General features: G+C 38.0%; 1 protein-coding gene across 2 annotated transcripts in view; it reads left to right on the top strand.

Annotated features, from left to right (window-relative positions):
• Positions 1 to 22,660, top strand: part of EDNRB (endothelin receptor type B) — a 29,899-nt gene extending 7,239 nt beyond the window's left edge. For both annotated transcript variants that reach the window (XM_081283805.1, XM_081283804.1), the window contains 6 exons: positions 16,319 to 16,431; positions 16,561 to 16,765; positions 18,324 to 18,473; positions 18,847 to 18,980; positions 19,520 to 19,628; positions 21,434 to 22,660. In XM_081283805.1, coding sequence (XP_081139931.1) covers positions 16,319 to 16,431; positions 16,561 to 16,765; positions 18,324 to 18,473; positions 18,847 to 18,980; positions 19,520 to 19,628; positions 21,434 to 21,568 — 846 coding nt within the window. In that variant the 3' untranslated portion in view covers positions 21,569 to 22,660. The remainder of the gene's footprint in view (positions 1 to 16,318; positions 16,432 to 16,560; positions 16,766 to 18,323; positions 18,474 to 18,846; positions 18,981 to 19,519; positions 19,629 to 21,433) is intronic.
• The last annotated feature ends 1,089 nt before the right edge of the window (positions 22,661 to 23,749 follow it).

Below are 23,749 nucleotides of genomic sequence, written 5' to 3' on the forward strand. Positions count from 1 at the left end.
TGTTAGCCATACATTCCTGTGACAAAGGGTTAGCAAACATCGGATCCTGGGCAATGAAAGTTTCCCTAGGTTGACTCTATGGAATTTGTTGTGTTTGCCTTTGATCTGACACTTGGCCACTCCATAAATCCAAGTCTCTAAAAATGTCAAGGTAACGTTTTCTTTCAATAGTGCAAGACTTACCTATCAAAGCATTTACATTTTTTTCTTTGCTCACTTAAAGTGAGTTGTTCAAGATTGTAGATATTTCCATAGTTGCACAAACAGACAACATGGCCAAGACTCTGTTGTCTCAAGACCAGGCAGCCATGTTCTTAGTCTCACAAAGAAAACCATCTAAGGTTCTCTGTGTGGCTCATATGCTATAGTTGATTATTTTTAGAGAAACATGTCAAATGTTAATAAGTGATTAAGTGCTTTTAAGGGTGTTGACAGATAAAGCCTGAGCTGAAATAAGATATGAGATGTAATTTATGATGTGAAACAGTTTCTTTTCGAAGTTTTCAAAGAAGAGGTTGGTTATGTTTGGGAGAAAGCTCAGTGTGGTCATGGGTATACCTTGGCCAACAACTTGTCTAATTTTGTTCCCAAGGATTTTGTATTAGAGTTATTTCTCTTTATCTATAGACCCTCTAATGAAAATATAAAAGAATAAGAAAATGGACCAGATGTGGTAGTAAAAGGCAGGAAGCGGGTAGAGGAGTGGGGAGAGGAAGAGAGAGAGAACAGAAGAAGAGGATATAAAGGTCATTCTTTCAGAAATTTATTATCAAAGCTGACTGAAGCATTTTCCTAGCAATTCTCTTTGAGGCTCCAAACCGTACTCATGCTTTTGGATCTGTTTCCCGTCTCTGCTTTTCTCTCAGTTTCATGAAAGGAGGAAAACTATTCTTGGGTTGTTTACATTGTACACATCACTTGGTGTTTACAAACTATTTTAAGAGTTTTAAAATTCCATAGTAAATAGACATCTTCTGACAGTAAGCTGATCAATGTTCATTAATATATCCCACAGACAGAAATAGGTCTAAGTGCGGCATGAGATTACTTAATGAGGATTTTTCAATTCATTCAGTTGGAGAATCTTATTCCAAGGCCATAGGTTTCTCATTCTCTAGTTTCTTCAGGTGTCCCCTGATCTTGGAAGATCTACCTCAGATAAATGAATCTAATGGCTTTGTTGGATCTTTTCAAGATATACAATGTGTCAATGAAAGTTGTTGGGTTTTTTGTTTGTTTATTTTGGGTACTGAAAACAGAACCCTCTGAGCCACATCCCCACCCACTTTTTACATTTGATTGACATCAGGTCTTTCTAGGTTGCTAAGGGCCTTGCTAAATTGCTGAGGCTAGCTTTGAACTCATGATCCTCCTGCCTCAGCCTCCTGAGCCTCTGGGATTACAGTTGTGAGCTACCACACCTGGCTCAATGACAGTTTTTAAACATAAACTGTGGGTATACTTTTAAGTTCAGATAATAGGGGAGTGGCAATCCAGTTTCTTACTGGTCTATTACAGACTTAGAAATAAATTTTACTGTGATACTTATAGAGAAATATATTTGAGGTAAACTTCAATTTCTCCTAAGAAATATATTCAAATATCTTTTCTGTCTCTGCTTCTCTGCGAGGTTTTGTTAGAAGAACTTTAATTCACCAACATAAAACCATTGTTCTATGTCAGTAAGTCATGGGAATCTTTCCAGAGCAATGGAGCACCCTATGTTTTATGGGTGTGTATGAAAGAAACTCCCCAGGAACTCTGCCTGGCACAACTCCAGGGGGTACTGAATGCATCATGACCTATTTAAATGGAGCCCCTGGGGAATAGGTCGACATTATTTCTGACTCACATATTTCTAACCCACGTATCACAATCTTTGAGTGATTAAGTGAATTTTGATGTTCGAAGAGTAGAACTTGTAATTTATATTTTTCCCCGAGGACATGAATACAATGAATGTCAAAAAAATTTTCTATACACTTGACCGTAGCTTACTTTGAATTCTATGTATGAATTAAAAAAAAAAAAAAAAAGGAGTTCTGACATGGAAATCCTTGAATGGGGATGTCCTATCTTATTCAAACACTGAAAAACTTATCTGCTATAGGAAACCTAGATAAAGAGAATACACCCTTTCCCGGGCTGTGATGTGCAAGCACTCCATTATTTTCCTCTTCCGACTCTTTGTAAAAACACTTCTGTAACCGGTCTATTGAAACAAATGCTGCTAATAACTCATCACAAGATGGAACAGACCAGTGTCCTCCTTGATGAGCCGCTCACCCACCCTCTAAATTGTCATCTCTTACAATGTCCATGTTTATAGCAGCCACCTTCATCACACTTACAGTTCCCCAGGGACAGAAGTTCCTCACCAAGTCACATTAGATGGTGAGAAACAGTAGGATCTGTTTAGTATCAGTCATTTCCTTGACAAGTTCGAGTAGGAAAGAGAGTGGGGGATGAATTTCTGTCTTTCACCTTTTCCTGCCTGCTGGGAAGGACAGAAGTCCAACAAGAGTACAGCCTGCCCTCAAGCCCTGATCCCAGATTCCTGTCTCTGCATGTCAGGAAGACCTGATCATCCACCTGGACCAGAAAATACAAAAAGCTAATGCACACTCACCGCATTTCTCCAAAGAATATATTTAGAAAATGAGATTAAAAGGCTTCTGACAAATGTTTATCATTGGTTTTGCCTTGTGCTCAAATGCATTGATTCATTCACTCATTCATTCATTTTTCCAACAAAAGCACTCAGTGTGCCTCTGTGTGCCAGATACTGTGCTAGGCATTATAAATCTGTAGAATATTCTGAAACAGTTAAAGCTCAGTATATACTCTCAAATTTAAAGATTAGAAAAAGCAAGTGGTATGTTTGGTTAATGAGGCAAGTGAACATTTACTAGTATAAGATGATTAGAGTTTCCTGTGGGGGCTTAATTCCTTTTGGCATGAACAGGGTATGTATTAACAGATTTTTTTTAAATTGTTAGAAATGGAATTTTTAATTAAAGGAGAAATGAGAATGTAAATCTTTCAGTTGGAGAGATTTCATATTTTTACAATATCTTTAAAGGGAGGATATTTCCTATTCATGTTCTTATCCTTTTAGAAAAAAATTTAAAACTATGTCACATAAGAATAATTTTATGATGTAATATAAAAGTAATTTATTTAAATTCTCCTTTTTTCTTTCTTGGTCATCCCAACATAAAATTATGAAATGGGGGCCAGCCTCAAATAGGAACCTTAGAACCACTATGTTTATTTATTTGTTTGTTTTTATCATCCAAAAGAAATGTGCTGGGGAACAATATAAGCCTGAGGGGAAAAGGGAGCAGGACTAAGGTAAGCTACCACTTTGTCATGGGAACACCGCACTGCCAAGGAGGACCTAACCCTAACAAATCTATTGAGTTAGATCAGACAGCATGATGTGAAAATCAGTGTCAGTTGCCGCAGAATCTGCTAACTGGTTCACATTTGGTAAATATTGGGCAACAGATTTTTCAAACTTAATTTTAATCAGAACCTAAAAATTTAACTCATGGGAAAGGATACTGAACTCCAATTTCCTTTTAGTGGTCATACTGACTTTTTTCTTTTTTGGTGCTGGGGATTGAACCCAGGGCCTAATGCATGCTAAGCATGCACTCACCACAGAGCTGTCCCTCAGCTTGAACTGACTTTTTTGTTTACATGTTTGATTTGTGTTTGGCATTCAGAACTTGCCCTTAAGTTATCTAGTTAATGGGATAAAGTCCAAAGAAAAAACTAAAAATAGGGACTAAGAAATGTGTTAACGCTGGGTTTGAAGTTGCTTCCTCTTGCAATAAAGCAAATCAGTTTCCTCTGCAGAGGGGGAAGTTGTCTTATTCGATTTGAAATTATAGATGTTGACTACTGTTATTTTTTTCTAGTGAATGGTGAAAGAGTGAATGTCCAGGAATCATAAAAAATCTGTAAGAACATTCTCTCACCAAATATTACAAGATGGCATCTTGGGTGAGAATGATTTTCTTACCAAACTTCACAGCTTTCCCATACCCAGGACTTCATTTTGCATTAAATAGGAAGTTGATGTCTTTGCATTTAAATAAATTCCAAAGCCATGCACAGAGACTGCCTTGCTAGTGGCATTTCAGTGACAAAGATGAGCATCATCATAGTGGGCATGTTTTCTGTCATAGGGTATCAGGCTGTGCTGTGTCTCCACAGAGCCTTCTGATCAGAGAGAGGCAAAGGCTGAGCTTTTAGTAGGAGGAGCACATAAAGTCCTGCCACTACAAAATGTCCTTCTCACTACAGAATAATGGAAGCAGCAGTGCAAACTCTTACCCTGTCTTCCTGGTTTCTCAGAACCAGTAGCATCCAGTTTTGAATCAAAAACATGAAACACTGAAAATTGACGAAGTATAATGGTGCCTTCTGGATGGACCTTTTCCCTTCAATATTTAAGAGTGGAAAATTGTAATCTCTCAGTTATGAGTAGGTTTCTTACTATCTCTGTGTTGAATTTGAAGAGCATTGTTACAATTTTCAGTTTATGTTTCCCTATCTTCTGTGATAGCTTGGGTCAGAGGTTGGGCTGCAGGCCTCCCAGTGGTATGAAGAGCTGTAATCCAATTTCTAGGCTGAGCCAAAAACAATAGCAAGCTCAAAACAGAGCTGGGATTCAGTGCAGAACTCATTTTCATTAGCTGGCCTGCTTCCCCTACAAAGGCCTGGACACTCATGCGTTTTGATTCTTCTGATGGCTGTACCTACATGATATCAACATTAACATATTTGGAAATAATTTGAGAAGGAATATAATTTTTAAAAATAACCAAATGTTTGGATATTATATAAGTAAAGTAGCTAGATATTTCTCCAGAGAAATAATAGAATCAGTACAATAAATAGATAAATGCAAGAGTGGATAGAGATAATGAGGATTTGATTCAAGAGATTATGGAGTTCAAGGAGTCCCACTATCTGCCATCTACAACCTGGGAATCCAGGAAAAGCCAGTATAATTTAGTCCACCTCCAAACATCTGAGAACCAGGGGAGTTGATGGTCTAAATCCCAGTTCTGAGGAGCAGAGAAAATGAGATGAGGTGGAAAGCCAAAGGTGTCAATTCCTCCTGCCCGCTTCTTTGTTCTATTCTTCAACAGATTGGATGATGCCCACCCACACTGGGGAGTCCCATTACTGAGTCCCCAGATCAAATGCTAATCTCACAGACATACCCAAAAATATATAATCTGGGCCTCCAGAGGCTGGTCAAATAAACACATAAAGTTGACCATCATACTAGGTTATTAGAAGAAAAAATTACTCTGAGTTTAGACATTGTACCACTGTTTTTAACACATAGCTAAGGGTTTTAAAATATTTTATTTAATTCCAAGTATTATTTTTGTAAGATCAGTTCTTAAAAACACTATCTTGCAGGTGTCATAGTGGTTATAAGCATAGATTCTGGAGTCGAACCAGCTGGGTACACATGTGGATCTAATACTTAAGTGAGTGACCCAAGACAGATATATTGTTATCCAGTGAGGAACAATCACCCTACAGTTTTGTGGCTTAAAACAGTATAAACATTCACTATCTCCCACTGTGCCTGTAGGTCAGGAATTCAGGAGTGGCCTAGTTGGATGTCCTGACTTTGGGTCTTTCTGAGGGTGCACTCAAGCTACTGGCTGAGGCTAGAGTCATCTGAAGGCTTGACTGGGACTGGAGGATCCTCTCATTCACACAAAGGGCAAATTCTTGCTCATTTTCAGGAGTCCTTAGCTCTTTGCATGTTGGCCTCTCCCAAGTAGTGCTTGAGTATCCTCATGACATAGCAGCTGGCCTCGCCCACACTGAGTGATCCAGAGAGAGCAAGGAGGATGCCATGATGCTTTTCACGAATTACTCGCAGACATTGCACATCATCACTTCTGCCACATCTTATTTGTTAAAAGCAAATCACTTAAGTCCAATCCATAGTCAAGAAAGAGAAATTAGGCTTTGTCATTGGAAGGAAGAAATATATAAATATATAAAAGTGGGCACAGCAAACGAATAAACTTCTAAGTGCCTCAGCTTTCCTTTTTATAAGATGGGGATTACACTTACACAGTAGCACTGCTTCACAGGATTGCCTTAAGAATTTGATAATACAGTATATATAAAGTGCTTTGTATGGTGCCTGGACCAACATTGGTGGCATGTAAGTATAGGTTTGGTTTTTTTTTTTGATTCATCTAAAGACAATAAGAATAACTGGACAGAATATTGTTTGAATAATTTTTATACCAAACCAGGTCTCCCAGTATCCCTGCAACCAGTTGGAATCTTTTTATTTTTATGTTCCAAGGGCAACTGGCTATTCTTTTAAAGCAAGTTCCAAGATTATTCAGACTTGTAGGTCCCAGAGTTTACTCCATTTCTGTAAATGGCTTTCCTATTTACATGATATAGCTCTGTGAGTGTACTGATGATTGGCATCTCTATGCTGAACCCATCAGCAAGTTCTGCTAGCTAGCTCTGCCTTCAAAATATACATGGTTCATCACCTGTTCCCCCAGGCCAGCACACTATTGAACCTTAGTCATATCTTTTATGCCTGATACACAGCAAACACTGAACACTGATGCTCAGAGTATAGAAGTTTAATTGAGAAGGTATCTCCCAAGATGGCAGGGGACAAGGCCTCAAATCCACCTTCTCCCAGCAAGCATTAGTAATGGGTTATATAAGGGAAAAGCTTGCAGAACAGGGAATGCAGGGGTGAAATTGGTAGTTTCACAAGTTTCAATAAAATCAAGGTTCCCAGACTTCTTGATAATAGTGGACATCTGGTGGACCACCAAGCAAGCTATGGTTCTGCAAATCAAGCTTGTAAATCACCATGTGTTGCTGTTAGCTCATTTTCCTACAATAAAGATAACAAGGTTATCAATGATAATTGATACTTTTAGGAATGGGAACAGGAAGTATGTGTGCAAGTCTGGTCAGCTTAATTAGTGGGAAGAAAGAATATGATCTGGGGTTTTTTGTTGTTGTTTTTTAACTTTAGGGAGGAAAAATGATCCAAGCCTTTTATAAGAGAAAGTATTTTATTAATTCCCTTATAGAAACTGTTACAAATCCCTTCTGTCCATTTTATTATTCCTCAATCTTGAAGGACTACAGATGATGACCCATCTGGTACTTATTGCTGAGAAGGAGTGGAGGATAGGGGATGCAGGAATGAAATTGTTGCACCTAAAATTCAAAATATTTACAAGTTCCAAGGGTAAATTCAAGACTGTAAAAACCAAAGACTGTGCTCTTTTTACAAATGTTTTATTGTGACATTTTGAAGCACATTTAATTATAGCATAAATCACAAATAAGATCAGTAAAATGGACACTGAGAATTTAAGCATCTGAGAAAATACAGATTCATAGCTGTAGGGGGTCCAGGGAAACAATCCTGGTACCTGACTTTTAATTTCTGGTGCTTCTGGGGATATTTTTTGAAGCCAGGATGCCTGTTTATGAACTTCTCAACATGAGTTTCAACTTCACCAAAGGCATTAATGCAACACAATAGGAAGTATTCTCCATAGCACAAACCCCACCTTACTTGGTTAGGGTATATTCTAGAGCAATGTGGTCATCAAGCACTACTCTAGCTACGGAATCTATTCCTTTTTGCTGAAGGGAAATGACCTAAGCAGTTTCATTAGCTATAATCTTCAGGGTGATAGACAGCTTTCTAATTATGTATTCATGGGCTTCTAATCCCCATCAGGGCAAGAAGGTTCTGCCAAATGTGTATCAAAATCCATCTTCCTAGTATCCAGTAAATAGTAATAACACTCTCTCTTAGATCTTGAGAATAATTTTATAGAGTTAGTCAAGTGCTTAATTTCTTGGAACCAGTGGATAAAAAGACAGGTGACCAGATATCCCAGTAGACAACCCTCCCCCCAATTCCAATCATGTATTTACTTCTTCAAAGAGTCCCCACAGACAAATAGGTATCCTGTCAGAGAGTGTAAAATCCACAATAATTTTTAAAAATTGAGTTCTGAGTCTCAGGGCAAGGCTTCCTAGACTAGATCAAACCATGCATCTGTAACCACTGGGTTTTGAACTTCTGATTGGTGTTTTATTTATTGAAAATCAAGATAAGAGTCTGGAGTTTTTGAATAGACTCTTAAAAATATATTGTAGGAGGAGTATGGACTTGGAGCATCCTGAATATTGAGCCCTCCATAGGTCAAAGAGGAAGAGTGTGGTTATTTTGTTGGCAGACTTGATCAAGGTAGTTACAAGAGACAGGAGCCTAGTAATCAGGGTTTTCTCTTACACAGAATTTAGCTAAACTGTTACTGATTAAGAGGATGTCTAAGTGGCCTGTTAATTTTGGTAGTACTGAAAGGCTCAGGATAGGTCATAACCTCAGGGTATTTGACAAAACTCAAGTTTTAGCATGGAGAGATTAAGAAAATACCAGGAGAGGTGGTACATGTGATCTTGGATTGTCACCTAGGCTCTATAGATCACTTTGGAGGGTCTTTTATGATATCTCACAGTAAAGTTAGTAACCATGGAAAGTTAAGTAAAGCCAAGGGGTTGTTATTATGGTCATAAACCAAGAGGGATTTCAGTAATATATCCAATAATCAGTTAAATGTCCTGCCTTATAGAGTTTGAGAGATCCTGATCATAAGAGTTATTTTTCTATATGAACAAGGGTGAGGAAAACAATAATATAAATAGAAATCATATTGGCTAGTTCCCAAGGAAAGGACAAAAATGTAGATAAGGAAAATAATGCCAGTAATAATACACGTGAAATCACATTTTGTCTTGTCCAGTTAGTTTTAAAAGCAGTTATTTTAAAGAGAAGGTTTAAGTCTGTGATCAAGTTCTTTGTCCCCTGGTCTTTGGGTTCTTTGGAGTCAGACTAGGGTATGGCTAGCTTGAGTTGGGTGTGATATATCCCAGGTAGCCATCAGAACATCATAGGGTCTGTAGCACTTGACAGAAAGTTGGTCCTCAGATCATTCTTCTTTCCAGGATTTGAGAAAGACTCAGTCTCTAGCCTTGAACTGGTAGAGAGGTACAATTGTGGGGAACAACAACCTGTTGGAAACAAACTCATGAATAGAAGTCAAGACCTCATTTAAGGTTTCTAAATAACCAATGATTGTGATTCCCTTTCTAGAGTCAAGTCTCCCTCTGTGGGGTGCCTGGACTAGTCTCCCACATATTAATTCATATGGGATGAACGAAAGTCTGCTTCTAGATGCCACCTTTACTCAAAGCAAAGCAATAGGCAACACCTTAGTCAAGTTGGTCTCTTGGCACATTTTTACAGTGGCTCTTTTTAAAGTGAGATTCATCTTCTCCATCTTTCTGGTAGATTGTGATGTCCATGAAGCGTGTATTTTCCAAGTTGAGGCCCAAGACTGAATACTTGAGTTATTTTAGCCACAAAGGAAGCCCCATTATCACTTTGCATAGACATAAATGGTACATATCTAGAAATCATTTCTTTTGATAAGGCTTTAGTTATTTCAGAAGCCTTTTATGTATGGGAGAAAATGAACTGATATTTAAAATTTCTAGAAGCCCTTGCATCACGGGTATGCTGTTTACCAGTGTTCACCAAGACTTCACCCTTAGTGTTGAATTCCCTTTCACAAGTTTGAGGCTGAGTCTTTGAGGTACTTTTGGCATAGACTGAACATTGTTGAGCAATCTTGCTGGACAGGACTCTGTCTGTTGGGGCCTATCTGGTATCTCTGGACCCACTGCAGGGTGTTATTCCACTGGAATGGGTACTCCAGTGGAATTATCTTAAGAGGTCTTTTAGCATAGCCTCTGGCACAAGAGAAAGACATCTCAGACACCCACTCTTATGTCTTTTTAAGTCTCAAAGGGCAAAATGGAGCTGGTATTGTTGAAATCAGTTTGTGACACTGGTCGGGTCAAAAGATCCTCACAACTCAAGATTCATGCAGCCTTTTTAGCAAGTTGGTCAGCTAGTGGGTTTTCTTCAGCCACTGGTGTCCCAGGCAACGAATTATGATGACTATTTTATTTGGTTCATTAATATCTTATAATAGGGCCAAAATTTCTGAAGTGTGTTTGATATCCTTATTACTTAAGGTGAGTAGGTCTTCTTCCTTCCAAATCACCCCTTGAACATGAACCACGGAGAATGCACAACTGGAGTTGGTATAAATATTGACCACCTTATTTATACACAAGTGTAGAGCTCTTCTGAGGGCAATGAATTCAACCTTCTGTGCTAAGGTGCCAGAGGGTAGGGCCTTTGCTTCAGTGGTCTCTTGAAAGGTGACAGTGACACATTGGATCTGGCACTATTCTTGATCCATGAAATGTACTGTCAGTGAAAAGCCTATGTCTGATGTTCCCAGTGGTTTGTTGGTCAGGTCTAGTCCAATGGAAAACATTTATTCAGTGACTGAACATAATCATCAAAGCCAATGGGCAATAAAGTGGCAGGATTTAGGGTGGAAACCACTTTTAATTTTTTATTAGGGCTGTCTAACAGGATGGCTTGATATCCTCCCAATCAACCTCAAGTCAGTCAATGACCTCTTTTTATTCTAACAGTGGAAGGACACCATGTGAGCTGTGGGTGGGTAGATGGGTAGGGTTCATGGTGCTGCATGCCCCAGAGTGTACATTTCAGCTTCCTGGAGAACATCACAAGTTGCTGCTACTGCCAAGAGGCAAGGAGGCCATCCTCTTGCAGTTTTGATCCAATTGCTCTGACAAGTAAGCTAAGAGTGGTGAGAAGGACCAAGACTGTGATTTAGTACCCCAAGTCTCAGTCCCTGCTTTTCATGTACAAAAAGGTTCAAAGTCTTTCTTAAATTGGAGAAACCCAGAGCTAAACCAATAAGCAGTTTATACTTTATCTGGTAGAAAGCAGATTGTCATCCCTCAGACCATTGTAAGGATTCTTGGTGTCCTCCCTTTAAAGCCCAGAAAGAAATTTGACAGTGAACATTGAGTTAGGAATCCAGATAGGACAAAATCTGACCATCCCCAGAAAACCACACAGTTGTTAATAGGTAGTGGGGCTTTAATTGTGGAGCTAATTTCTTTAGGAGCTCAAATTCTAAGTTTTAACAGTCTCTTTGGTCTTTTTCTTGGAAATTGTATATTCCCTCTCAGCCAGGAAATTTAAGATCTGAACAACATTTTCAATTAAAGCTGCCTTGTTCTTACTTACAACCAAATGTTAGCTACATATTATGGGAGGATCCTTTCTTTTAGCTGAAGTTTCCTTAGGTCTCTGGCTAGTATTTCCCTAAAGATTGTGGGAGAGTTCTTAAACCCTTGTGGAAGCACAGCCTAACAAATTTTTTGTTTGGCATGAGGTTTGGGATTTGCCATTCAAAGACCAATATCTCTTGAGAGTTTTCTTCTAGTGGGATGTAGAAAAAGGTATCCTTTCAGCCTAGTACAGTGAACCAAGAGAGTGCAAGGGTTGGGAACAACTGAGTATAGATTCTGCACCATGTTATTTTAGGCCCTGAGAGCCTCTACAGGCATTCTTCAGAATTTGGCCATTTCACTGGAAGGCTAGGCATATTATATGGCGAATGGCATGATCATATTAGACCTTAACTTAAAAAGGCCATCAGAAATAATCTCATTACATTTTCCTCTTTTGTAAGGGATATATTTGAAATTAGTTATTTCATGGTCTTTCTTTAGGAACACCCAGATATGTGTGTGATCCAGGAACATTCTGACTTCCTGTTCACCCATACTTCCTCTTTCATACCCAGTTCAAGATACCTTCTGGTACCTCCAAGGAGTCCTCAGTTATTCTGTAGCAAAAATTGGTTATCCAGCCAGTTATCAATATCAGGCATGTTTAGATGAAATAGCTATTTCTAGCCCATCTTTTGAGAAAAGTTACCTGTACATTCAGTTTTGCTAGGCATTCTGGCATTGATAGAAAGCTGTGCTTTAAGTTCATGTTGCCAAAGTGATATTCCAAAGGCTACGAAAAAGGTTTCCCCTGATAGCCAGTTACAATCATATGGTTTTTTAAATCAGGAGATAGGCATGTGTTAATTTCAGAATAAGTTTCCTTCTTTTATCTGTAAGATTAATATGATCCTCCCTGTCATTTGTAGTTAAGGCTCCTCTAGTGATATAAGGAAAAATCATGTTAAATCTAAGGGAGGGAGAGCGTGGGCTTCTTAATCCGTGTGTGTGTGTGTGTGTGTGTGTGTGTGTGTGTGTGTGTGTGTGTGTGTTGCTAGGGATGGAACCCAGGACCTCACACATGCAAGTTCTCTACCACTGAGTTACATCCCCAGCATTAGGTGTGGGTTAGGCCAAATTATGTGCCCTGATGGGTATAGGAGAGAAAACCGTTATAGACTTTTCCTCCCTTCTGAATAATTTCTCTGCTACTATATGCTCCCATTAGGGGATGGAGTGTCTGCAACCACCAGTTGAGGAGCTTGCGGTAGCAGAGCCATTTGTGGACTTAAAACATTTAAAGATTTTTCTCTATTTTTCTCCCATTCTGTATCAGCGACGACAAGCTTAAGTTTTTTTTTGCCTGCTGAATGATGATTTTACATCTGCACCAAGCAGGTCCACTTTGATAAAGTAACAGGAAGCCTTCCCATTTGCCTTCTCTCTTCCAAAATACTTCTAATTGTCAGGCGGTATAATGACTTAGGGTCCTATTTATGGGCCATTTTTCTCCTAAGCCTAAAGCCTATTAAGCAAGGGTTCCTCTATTAAATTTTCCCAGGGGATCCTTATACATGAAATCCAAGAAATTGAATAAAAATGGAAAGAAAGAATTTTGTAGCCACACGTCCCAAGGCAACTCACTCAACTGTTTCAAATTGAAACCAAGGGCTGGGGGTGTAGCATGCATAAGGCCTCATATTCCATCCCCAGCACCACAAAAAAAAAAATTTAAAGAAAAGAAAAAGGGACAAAAGTTATGAAACTCATGAGTTTCTCTGCCTCAAGTGGTTGTGCACCAAAAGTGACTGGTTGTTACAGAAGACAGTCTGGAGAAATCCCCTGGACAAACAGTACCTTGGCTCTTCAGGGGCTCTCCAGATGTCCATAGTATTAGGGTCAGTTCACCATGGGTACAACACTCCTGGCTGGTTCAACAAACTTGTCAGTGAACCCTCAAATCATATTCATGTGCACAATGTATAGCAAGCACCAAACATCAAACACCAGAGTTTGGGGTAGAGAAAGTTTAGTTGAGAAGATATCAATCAAAAAGATTGAGGGAAAGTCAGATCCACCTTCCCCCAGCAAGTATAATTGTGGGTTCTACAAGGGAAAAGAGCACACAAGGCAGAAACTGGTACTTTCACAAGTTTCAATAAAACCAGGGTGTGTAGTTTTCTTCACTCTAGTGGACGTCTGGTGAACTGATAAACAATCTATAGTTTGGCAAATCAAGTTTATAAAATCACTCTATGACCCTGTTAGCTCATTCTTCTGCAGTAAAGATACCAAGCTTGTCAATTATAATTGATAATTGATAAGAATGGGAACAGAGAGTATGTGTTCAAGGTCTGATCAGCTGAGGAAAGGAGGAATATGCTCAGCCTGGTGTTTGATGTTTGGTGTTTGCTGTACATTGGGCACATGAATATGATTTGGGAATTCATTAACTAGGGAGGGAGAATGGACCAAGCCTCTTAAGAAAGAAAACCTTCTATTAATTTCACTAGGGGGGCTCAGTTATCAAGGCATCACATGGTCCAGCCTGCCACCAATGCTTCTTTTTTGACTCTACATTTTTTTCTATACTAAGCAGTCACAGTGACCATTTAAAAATGGGAAATAATGTAATGCTATTTCCCTACTCCAAACATTATCATGAATTTCCTCGAAAAAGCATTCAGGGTTGGATGTAGTGGTATAGGCCTCCAGCAACTCAGGAGGCTAAGGCAGGAGGATTGTAAAGATTGAGGCCAGCTTCAGCAACTTAGAGAGACCCTGTCTCAAAATGAAAAAGGACTAGGGTTGTAGCTTAGGGTAAAGCACTCCTGTTCTCAATCCTCAGTTTAAAAAAAGAAAATACAACTCCTTTTCTCTCTCTAACTTTATTTCTTATATACTTGGCCTGGGTCACTCTGTTTCAGCCTTGAGAACCTTCTTGTTTCCACTTCAGTCCATCAGTCTTGTTTTACCCCCAGGGCCTTTGCATATGCTCTGTCTGCTGTCTAGCACACCCTTTGCATGTGTTGCTCTCTTAATTTGGTCAAGTCCCTACTCAGATGGTATCTCCTCCAAGAGACCTTACTAGGAAGTCTATCAATAAAGCACCTCAAATCCCACCACCACCCTCTTGATATGACAGCTTCTGTGTAACACCATATCAAGTATTTGTTTTTTTGTCTGCCACCCTCCCCAGACTAAGCAGGGGGTTTGCCTTAATCACTGATATGTATCCTCTATTCCAAATGCTCTTTGGCTCATAGTGAATACTCAATAAATATTAGTTGAGTGAATTAAGCAGAGTTATGAGTCAACTGCTTAATCTAAAAGTCATAAGATGGAAAATAGTCTGGCCCACGGTTCTATTTTCTTAATACAACAGTGTGTAACAGTGTTTCATATTAGTTTAAATTAGGAATTAGTTGGCAGCTTTTATTAATTGTGAAATTTCATATAAAAATTACAACAACTTCTGGCTTCTTTTGAAAAATCAATAGATTTTTGTATTGGTGGGTCCTTAGAAAAGAGGGACCTATTGGAGCTTGTCTATTAGAGTCGCTCCTTTCTGACCTGGATTACCCCAGACTCCACCACTCCCTGTTGCCTTCCTGACACTGATGGAATGCTTACACCTGGCTCTCTTTATTGCCTTGTGTTAACCTGCCTGGCCCTCCAAGTTGTCCAGGCCTACAGTAAGCACATATGTGGTAAGTCCTCCAACATCTGTCCCATGTATTTGTGTAATCTTTCCTGTCTCTTTTAGAAATGAAACTAATCCTGTATTCCACCTTCAAGCCATATTCATTATTAGACATGCATATTAGCCTTTGGCCATTCCAGTTAAAGAGCAATCAACCTCGATTGACAAACACAGTTGAGTTTTCCTAACTGTTGAAAAGACAGAAACAACCAATTGTGTTTCAAAACAGTTTTCACTTTCAGAAGGTTATTTTAGAAAACATTAAAAAAAAAGAAACCTCATAGATTTGAAATATTTTCCTTTATTTTCAAAACCTCGTGAATATTCCGTCCAGATGTTTACCTAAAGTGATTCAATTGTTAGCGGGGGACACACCCATATCCTAAGAAAGAAAATAACCACATTTAATAATAGAAGGTTACATAGTCTACAGTTAGAATAAAGAGAAACACACACAAGCAAAAACTATGTCTTTTCATTCATTGTATTGCTGTGCCTACATATTTTAGAGGCAAGGATATTGACTGCGCGTCTGCTGTGTGTCAGGCACTATTCTAGGCAATTATGAAACTGATATTCTGTCTTAGACTTTAGGGAATCAGAAAAAAACTAAAGAAACATATAGGCAAATGTTATATGTAGTAAGAGTTGGGAAGTGCTACGGATGAAAAAAAAGTGGAGTAGGTAAGGGACGTGGGGAGGCCCAGCTGGTTACTATAATAGTGTAGTGAGGGTCAGTCACATTGAAAAGGGCAGGTCCTAAAAGCAGGGCAAGGGTGGCATGTGATTTAGCCAAGTGGGTCTATGGGGGGAAAGCCTTCCAGGATAAGGAAAGATTTAGAGCAAACACCCTGAAGTAGGTAGGATTGTGCCCGATGTGTCAAGGAACAGTGTGAATACTCGGTGAGTAGTCACTGGGAATGAACAAGTGCATGAATGAACACACTATTCTCCAGAGTACGTTTCCATGGGGGTATTCTAGCCTCCTCAGCTTAAGAAAATTTATCATTATTCTTAATTAACCTGTATTTTAATTGGCCATAACCTGAGCTTTGACACTCTATGACAATATGCTGTTTCAATTTTCTAAGGGAAACTTAAGTAAGGGCCCCCAGTTGGCCTTGCAGAGGGGATTCAGACCAAGCTACTGTGTATGCGTGATGAATTCTCATAAGCTGGCTGCATTTTATTATTCCCCACACATTCTCCCCTTCCATATATCAAACACGAGTGCTTTTCAAAGGCATAGTCCGTGAGAAAAAGAATGAGCGCTGAGATGTCTTATCTTCCTCTTGCATGTTAATTACTCTGCACTAAGTAATGTAGTTCAGAGGGAGTCCTGTGAAAGCCTCCCTAACAGAGCTCCATGTTTCCCCCATGCAGCTGCTGGCAGAGGACTGGCCATTTGGAGCTGAGATGTGTAAGCTGGTGCCTTTCATACAGAAAGCCTCCGTGGGAATCACTGTGCTGAGTCTCTGTGCTCTAAGTATTGACAGGTAGGAATTTATTTTTAAGTCAGGTTTATCCTGAACACCATAATACTGTTGGCTAAGTTACTTAGACAATAAACTATGTAATTCAATAAAACCAACCAGCTTGAAAAACAATTCCATTTTCATCTTCAGATATCGAGCTGTTGCTTCTTGGAGCCGAATTAAAGGAATAGGAGTTCCAAAATGGACAGCAGTAGAAATTGTTTTAATTTGGGTGATCTCTGTGGTTCTGGCTATCCCCGAAGCCATAGGTTTTGATCTGATTACAATGGACTACAAAGGGAGTCGTCTGCGAATCTGCTTGCTTCATCCCATTCAGAAAACAACCTTCATGCAGGTAAATTTTATTCCACCCCCACTTTCTGCTCCGGCCTTATAAAATGTATGGATATTTTTCCCCAGTTCCCCTCTCTTGAGCAGTTATTGATTTATGACTGTCCTGGGCATTAATTAAGAGTATAGATCCCAGTACTGTGGGTTAACATTGACTAATGACCCAAGTGCAAGAATTGAGATCAGTACTTTCCCAGAACACCCTAAATCTCAGAGGTAACAAATAAACCAAGTTCACATGAGAATTGATATGAGTTTATGGTGTTTCTACTTAAAACCATATAAGGACAGACCACTTTACATATCTGCATAAGCGTTGGAGGAATGGATGATTCTGCAAATGTTCCAAAAGAAGATGCCTGATATGGGTGTGTTATGAACAGCAAACCTGCTCTCTGTCTTTGATGCTAAAGGGAAGCTACCTTTGCAAAGAATTTTTCATCTTGGCCACTTTTGAAGAATGCTTTGTAGTTGTAGTTTTCAGTCCTGGGGATTGAACTCAGGGCCTAAGCTTTCTTCGATAGAGCTAAAGATTCAGAGCCCTTTTGCCATTTCTATTTTTTATTTTAAGACAAGGTCTCACTAAGTTGCCCAGGCTTGGCCTGGGATTGTGATCCTTCTGCCTCAGCCTCCTGAGTACTGGGATTATAGGGATGTACCACCACACCCAGTTTAAAGAATGATTGGGAAATAGGAAAAGATTGATGACACCAGTCTCTAAAAGACAGATCCTAAATATAAAGACCCTGTTCAACAGAATGGATTAAGAGAATATGCAAAGGGGCTCATCTAACCATAGCCAAAGATTATTTTCTATTTTACATACAATAATACTTTTATATAAAATTTATCTAACTGTGTATATCATAGTAAATAAAATAATTTTAAAAGGACATAATGTGAAATTGAGAATAAGATTATTGCTTATTTATTAGTAAAAAGAGGGGAAAGTGCTGTATCAGTTATACAAGATATTCTCCAACACAGATATATGTGGAGTAATAGTATTTTTTAAAAAAGATAACAGAGCAGAAAAAGAACAAGAGAAAAAACATTTCACAAGCACTTTGAGTTTTTGAGAGCTTTGATTTATACATTTTATTACCGAAATGGTTAATATAGACCTTTTCATGTCTGTTTTTTCCATTAAACACAATAAAAAGTGAAAACTTCCCCTAAATTCTAGGATATCATTACACATTCAGGTATAATATTTCACACAAATAATACTCTTATAATAGTCTATGTAAAGATGAAACACTGAATCACCATTTATTTCAAATTTGGTCCAGCTGTTTAAATTTTATGCATAATCACATAGTACTGTTTCCAAAGAACTGAAATATTGTTCAGAAAAGCTTCATTTAATATATCACTTAATTATTTGTGGACTCAGAGATTCTATATAGCATTTATAAAATGGATCTACTTTAGGAGATAATCACCCCTTGATGAATTACTTTTTAGGTTTAACTTTTGGTATATATATTATATATATTTTATATATATATATATATTTTAAAGAGGAATATTAACCATAGAAAATTCCCACTTCCCCATAGTTTTACAAGACAGCTAAAGATTGGTGGCTCTTCAGTTTCTACTTCTGCTTGCCACTGGCCATCACTGCACTGTTTTACACCCTGATGACCTGTGAAATGTTGAGAAAGAAGAGCGGCATGCAAATCGCATTGAATGACCACCTAAAGCAGGTAAGAAGGTGCCCAGGTTGGATGGCTTGTGGCTGTCATTACCACGAGAGAGATGAAAACTGATTTTGATGAGAATGAACTAAAATTACATGCCAGAGAGCGTAACCATTTTCTTCCTTCAGGTATTTTTTATTATAAGGAATATTTTTATGATATCTATTTAGAAGTAGTCTATATGATCTAAAAGAAGAGAAACCATTACTTTTGAAAGATGAATCCTTCATCATTTTAGTTCTAATTTATATTAACTATTCAAAAGAAGTATCAATGTTCTAAATTTTTAGTTGAGGGATATCAAATATGCTGTTTGGGAAGAGTGTATGCTGTATATATAAAAGGTTCATGTTTAAGGGTCTGACTGGTTTTATTTCAGAGACGAGAAGTGGCCAAGACAGTGTTTTGCCTGGTCCTTGTTTTTGCCCTCTGTTGGCTTCCCCTTCACCTCAGCAGGATCTTGAAGCTCACTATTTACGATCAGAATGATCCCAACAGATGCGAACTTTTGAGGTACGAAAGGTGGAATGGAAATCATTTTGTAAACAAATGCCACGCAGGAGTGTTTTCATGGATCCCTTTCCTAGGCACACAAAATACCACTTTTTTAGTCCGTAGGGAGCAATTAAGACTCCCAATTTTACACTGCTGTTTGAGGGGGAGGAGTTAAGGGGGCCTGGGACAACCCTGGGAACACACAGACACAGCAGGATGAACGAGTGGCAAGACTGACAATGTCAGAGCTGATTCTCCCTGACACTTGGAAATGCTTTCTTTTCGGCCATCCTCAGCACTTCCCAATGAAGTTGTATTTTAAAAAAGGAAAGTTGGGCATGGGAGGGGACCATGGGGAAGGGCAGTGGAGATGAGAGACCCAACGAGTGACAGAGGCAAGGGACAGCGATCGTTACTAGCAAATTAGTGACAAATTCAGAACCACTGGATCTAGGCAATATTTTTTTTCCCCTCACAAAAACACAAAAGTCTGCAGTGAACACATACTCAGAGCAGCATCTTTCATAGACATGTTGTGGGTTTTTGTCTGTTTGCAGCTTTTTATTGGTATTGGATTATATTGGCATCAACATGGCCTCCTTGAATTCCTGCATTAATCCAATTGCTCTGTACTTGGTGAGCAAAAGATTCAAAAACTGCTTTAAGGTAAGAGACTATTTCAAAAGAAAAGGCTCTTTGTAATATGACATCAAGTATAACCCTTTGAAACCATCAATATTTCTATCTGGAGACATCTAGCAAATTGTTCTTTAGTTTTCCCTTGCATTACATCAAGGGTGATTTTTAAAATATGAATTTGGCTTATAAGTCACTAGAGTCAGTTTCTTGCCTCTGAATCCTAGCCAGCTACACTCCCTGTTGCCAAAGCCAGTTATTCTCATGGAATTGCTCAGAAAATTAATAAAAGTCACACTCATTGATGTGGGACAGGTGTCACATAATACATAAAAGCTGAATATGAGTAAATGTACCATTCTTCTATTCTTGGTAGATTTTAGACTATTTAGACATAATTCATATTATGATATGTTAGTCACTTTTTTATATGAGCTATGAGAATAGCAAGTCAAACAAAGAAATCTGAATCAGGTTCCAACTCTTCTTTTCCCCAGTTTTATACAACAGAGATGTGCTGCTCCTTTGGGGTGTCTCATTGTTCCTCATGTAGCTGCTGGCACTATAACATCCATCCACTCATCCATTCACTCCTTAAACAACAATAAAAAATGCCCTCCTCTTGGATGGGCATGATCCATTGTCCCTGGTACTTCATTTTGGAAAGCCAAAAATTTGGCTTCCTTGTAAACAATCAAGCAGTCTATAAAACTCTTTGGCCACTCAGATTTTAGATCTGAAAAAGAACTTTTCTCAACTCCCTTATTATACAGAACAGAAAAGAGTGAACCTCCCAATCTCCCAATTCCTTTCTTTCTTTCTCCTCAGTGTAACCACTGAGCCACATCCTCATCCCTTTTTATTTATTTTTCATTTTTTATTTTGAGACAAGGTCTTGCTAAATTGCTTAGGCCTCACTAAATTGCTAAAGCTGGCTTTGAACTTGCAATCCCTCCTCCTTAGCCTCCCAAGCCACTGGGATTACTGGCATGCACCACCATGCCCAGTGACACAATTTCTTATTCATATATCTTCTCAGAAAACAAAGAGAATGAACAAAGTTTTGGATTTTTAAAAAGTCCAAGGAAAACAAAACTAAATTAATACAACTGAGATGCCTGCAACTTCATAGCTTTATTGTGTAACAACATTGAAAAGGTGTTTGAGGGGGCTGGGGTTGTGGCTCAGTGGTAAAGCACTCACCTAGCTCAAATGAGGCCCTGGGTTCAATCCTCAGCACCACATAAAAATAAATAAATGAAATAAAGGTATTGTGTCCAACTACAACTAAAAAATAAATATTAAAAAACAAAGAAACAGTGTTTGAGGATATGCAACTGAAAAAAAATAACAAAGTAATATTAAATTCATTGATTTAGGAAGATGTTTATGATACTGTCAAGTAAGAAAAAGCAGGTTATAGAGTACGCATATAGTACAATCTCATTAAAACAAAATACACACTCATAAACACCTGCCGGCATCCAGTCGTGTATGTGATAATATTTCTGTTTGTAAGGGGAAAAAAGGTTTTAAATTCTACATTTATCAAATACTGTGTTTATCAAGTCATCAAGAGTATATATCAAGAATTAAGAGTAGTTTTCTTTTGATGAGGAATTTTGATTATATAGTTTTTTTCCTTTATATTTTTTAGTGAAAAATTTTATAAGAGTCCACTAATATAATTATATCTCATTAAGGGGGAATTAAAAGAGCATGGAAATAAAGGGCCCCAGAACTCCCAGTTCTGCAGAGAAAGTCCAACCCTAGAGAGCAGGAAGAGTGGGGACAGAGGGTCATGTGCACATATGACAAGCTGCTTTGTTTTGTAGTCATGCTTGTGCTGCTGGTGCCAGTCATTTGAAGAAAAACAGTCCTTGGAGGAAAAGCAGTCCTGCTTAAAGTTCAAAGCCAATGATCATGGATATGACAACTTCCGTTCCAGTAATAAATACAGCTCATCTTGAAAGAAGGAATATTCACTTAATCTTATTTTCTTTATTTTGGACAGATGTCATTATAACAAAATGAAACATTTGCCAAAACAAAAATCTGTATGTTGGTACAAAACTATGTAAAAATATAAGTGGGGTTATTTTAACACTCATCGTTACACCTGACATTTTATGAGCTGTTTACAATATGAGAAGAAAACCAGTGAGGATTAAGGAAAGCCTCATGGTGAAAGCACTTAATTTTTTACAGTCAGCACTTCAAGGTAGTTCTTATTAATCGTTTCTAGTGTATTCATACACACCTTAGATTTGAAAATGAGCTCACTCATAATTCCTGGTAAAGAGGTTTATTTTTAAATCAGATTCCTCTGAATAAAGGAAAAATGTGCCACTTATTATGTAAGACATATTTTTAAGTAAAGTTTCAATTGCTCAATTTGAAAAATTTAAAAATCCTTTAATAAGCAACTTTTCAATGAATGGCATCGCATCTTTGGTCAAACTGTAAGTGAATGCAAAACGAAAAGAGTTTAGCTAGTTTATTTTTTGCATGATAGAAACATTTAGGAGATCAGGAGAGAGTATCAGAGAGAGAGAGATCAAGGGTAAGTTTTTAAAAATCATTATATTCTTTGCATTGAAATGAAATCAAATGTCAGGAAAGAAAGAGAAGGCTTGAACTGTTATCACAGAAGACTTTAAAATCTCCCAATCACATGATCTACAAAGAAAATACCACCTACAGTTTTTTTCAGGATTACTGCATATTCTTCCTTTGGTATGGTAGTTTATTTGTTTACTTTTGTCATCTGTAAATACTTAACTACACACACTACATGTAGATGATTAAACAAGGGGCAGGCCCCTGTATTCATAGCTTTACGATGGAGATTCCAATGACCCCAAAACGGACAAAATGTGAATTGCCTGGCGCAGTGTCCACACAGCAAAAAGAGCAAGGCGCACCCTCCCTCCTTGCTGTAGTCAAAATGATCTCTAGCTCTAAGTATACTTAGAATACTACTTTCTAAAATCATACAAATTAACCAATTTAACAGCTACCTGTGAGGCTTATTACTAACTTTAAAAAAAAAAATTTTTTTTTTAATAACCAACAGAAAGGTGTTCTTGACGTGGTGATTTTCTATCACCAGAAAGCAAAACTTCTTTTTAGGAGCGTAAAAAAACCTTCACTTTGTGCATTCTGATCTAATTTTTTAATCTCTGCAGCAAAGTGCCTTAGATTAATTTGGGATGAGATGTGTTTGAAAGTATGTACAAGAGAAAATGGCAGAGAGAGGAAATGAGATGGGGTGGGAGGAAACCCATGGGGACCCATTCTCCCATTCTGAGCTTGGAGTTTGTCATGGCCCCGTCACATCAATGCAAAAGGTCCTGATTCTGTTCCAGCAGAACACAGTTCAGTGTTCTCAGAGCGACTTCAGGAACAAATTGGGCCCAAGAGCTTTCTGTCTTAAAATATAACAGAATTTCCAATTTATTTCTTTTAGGAAGTCAGGCCACATGTTGGAAATAAGCTAGGAATGTGGTTTTCTGCCAGAATCCAATGTGACAATACAATAAGCTGAAACTCAATAATGTGGCAAAAAAAAGAGGGAGCAATAATTAAATAATTAGTTCAATGCCACATGGATTATCTTTGCAAATTTGTTTATTAATTTCTTCTCAATCACTTTTTCAAACGCCTGTCATCATAAAAGACATTTCAGATTTTCAACTTTAAATCAACGTTGGGCCATTTAATTGTCTTCACAGTTTATGCATAGAACTTTTTTTCCTGTTTCAATTTTAGATCATTTTATTACCATTTACTGAGATTTTATATCCTAATACCCTTCTCGTTTACACTCCAATGCTGTTCCTTCTCTATGCAGAATTCCGATTTGTATCATCTTGCCTAGTCTTAAAGCTGAAACTAAGAAGACTTATGCACTATTTGTAATAAAATGATATTCAGTAGCTTTTCAAAAAAATTTGTTCAAAATTTTGACATACTGATAAAGGGTGGTTACAAACAATCATGATTTCTTTGCATGATGAAAACTAAGATAGAAAAGTGCTACTCTGACTTTAAAGCAAATTTCCTAGTACAAAGAGCTATTTAATATAACAACAAAAATGGTGTTAAAATGGATCTTATAGCTAAGAGATTTGCAAGTGATTTTAACCTGT

The sequence above is a fragment of the Spermophilus citellus genome, assembly GCF_964194105.1.
Source record: "Spermophilus citellus genome assembly, chromosome: 1".
NCBI classification, from domain to species: Eukaryota; Metazoa; Chordata; class Mammalia; order Rodentia; family Sciuridae; genus Spermophilus; species Spermophilus citellus.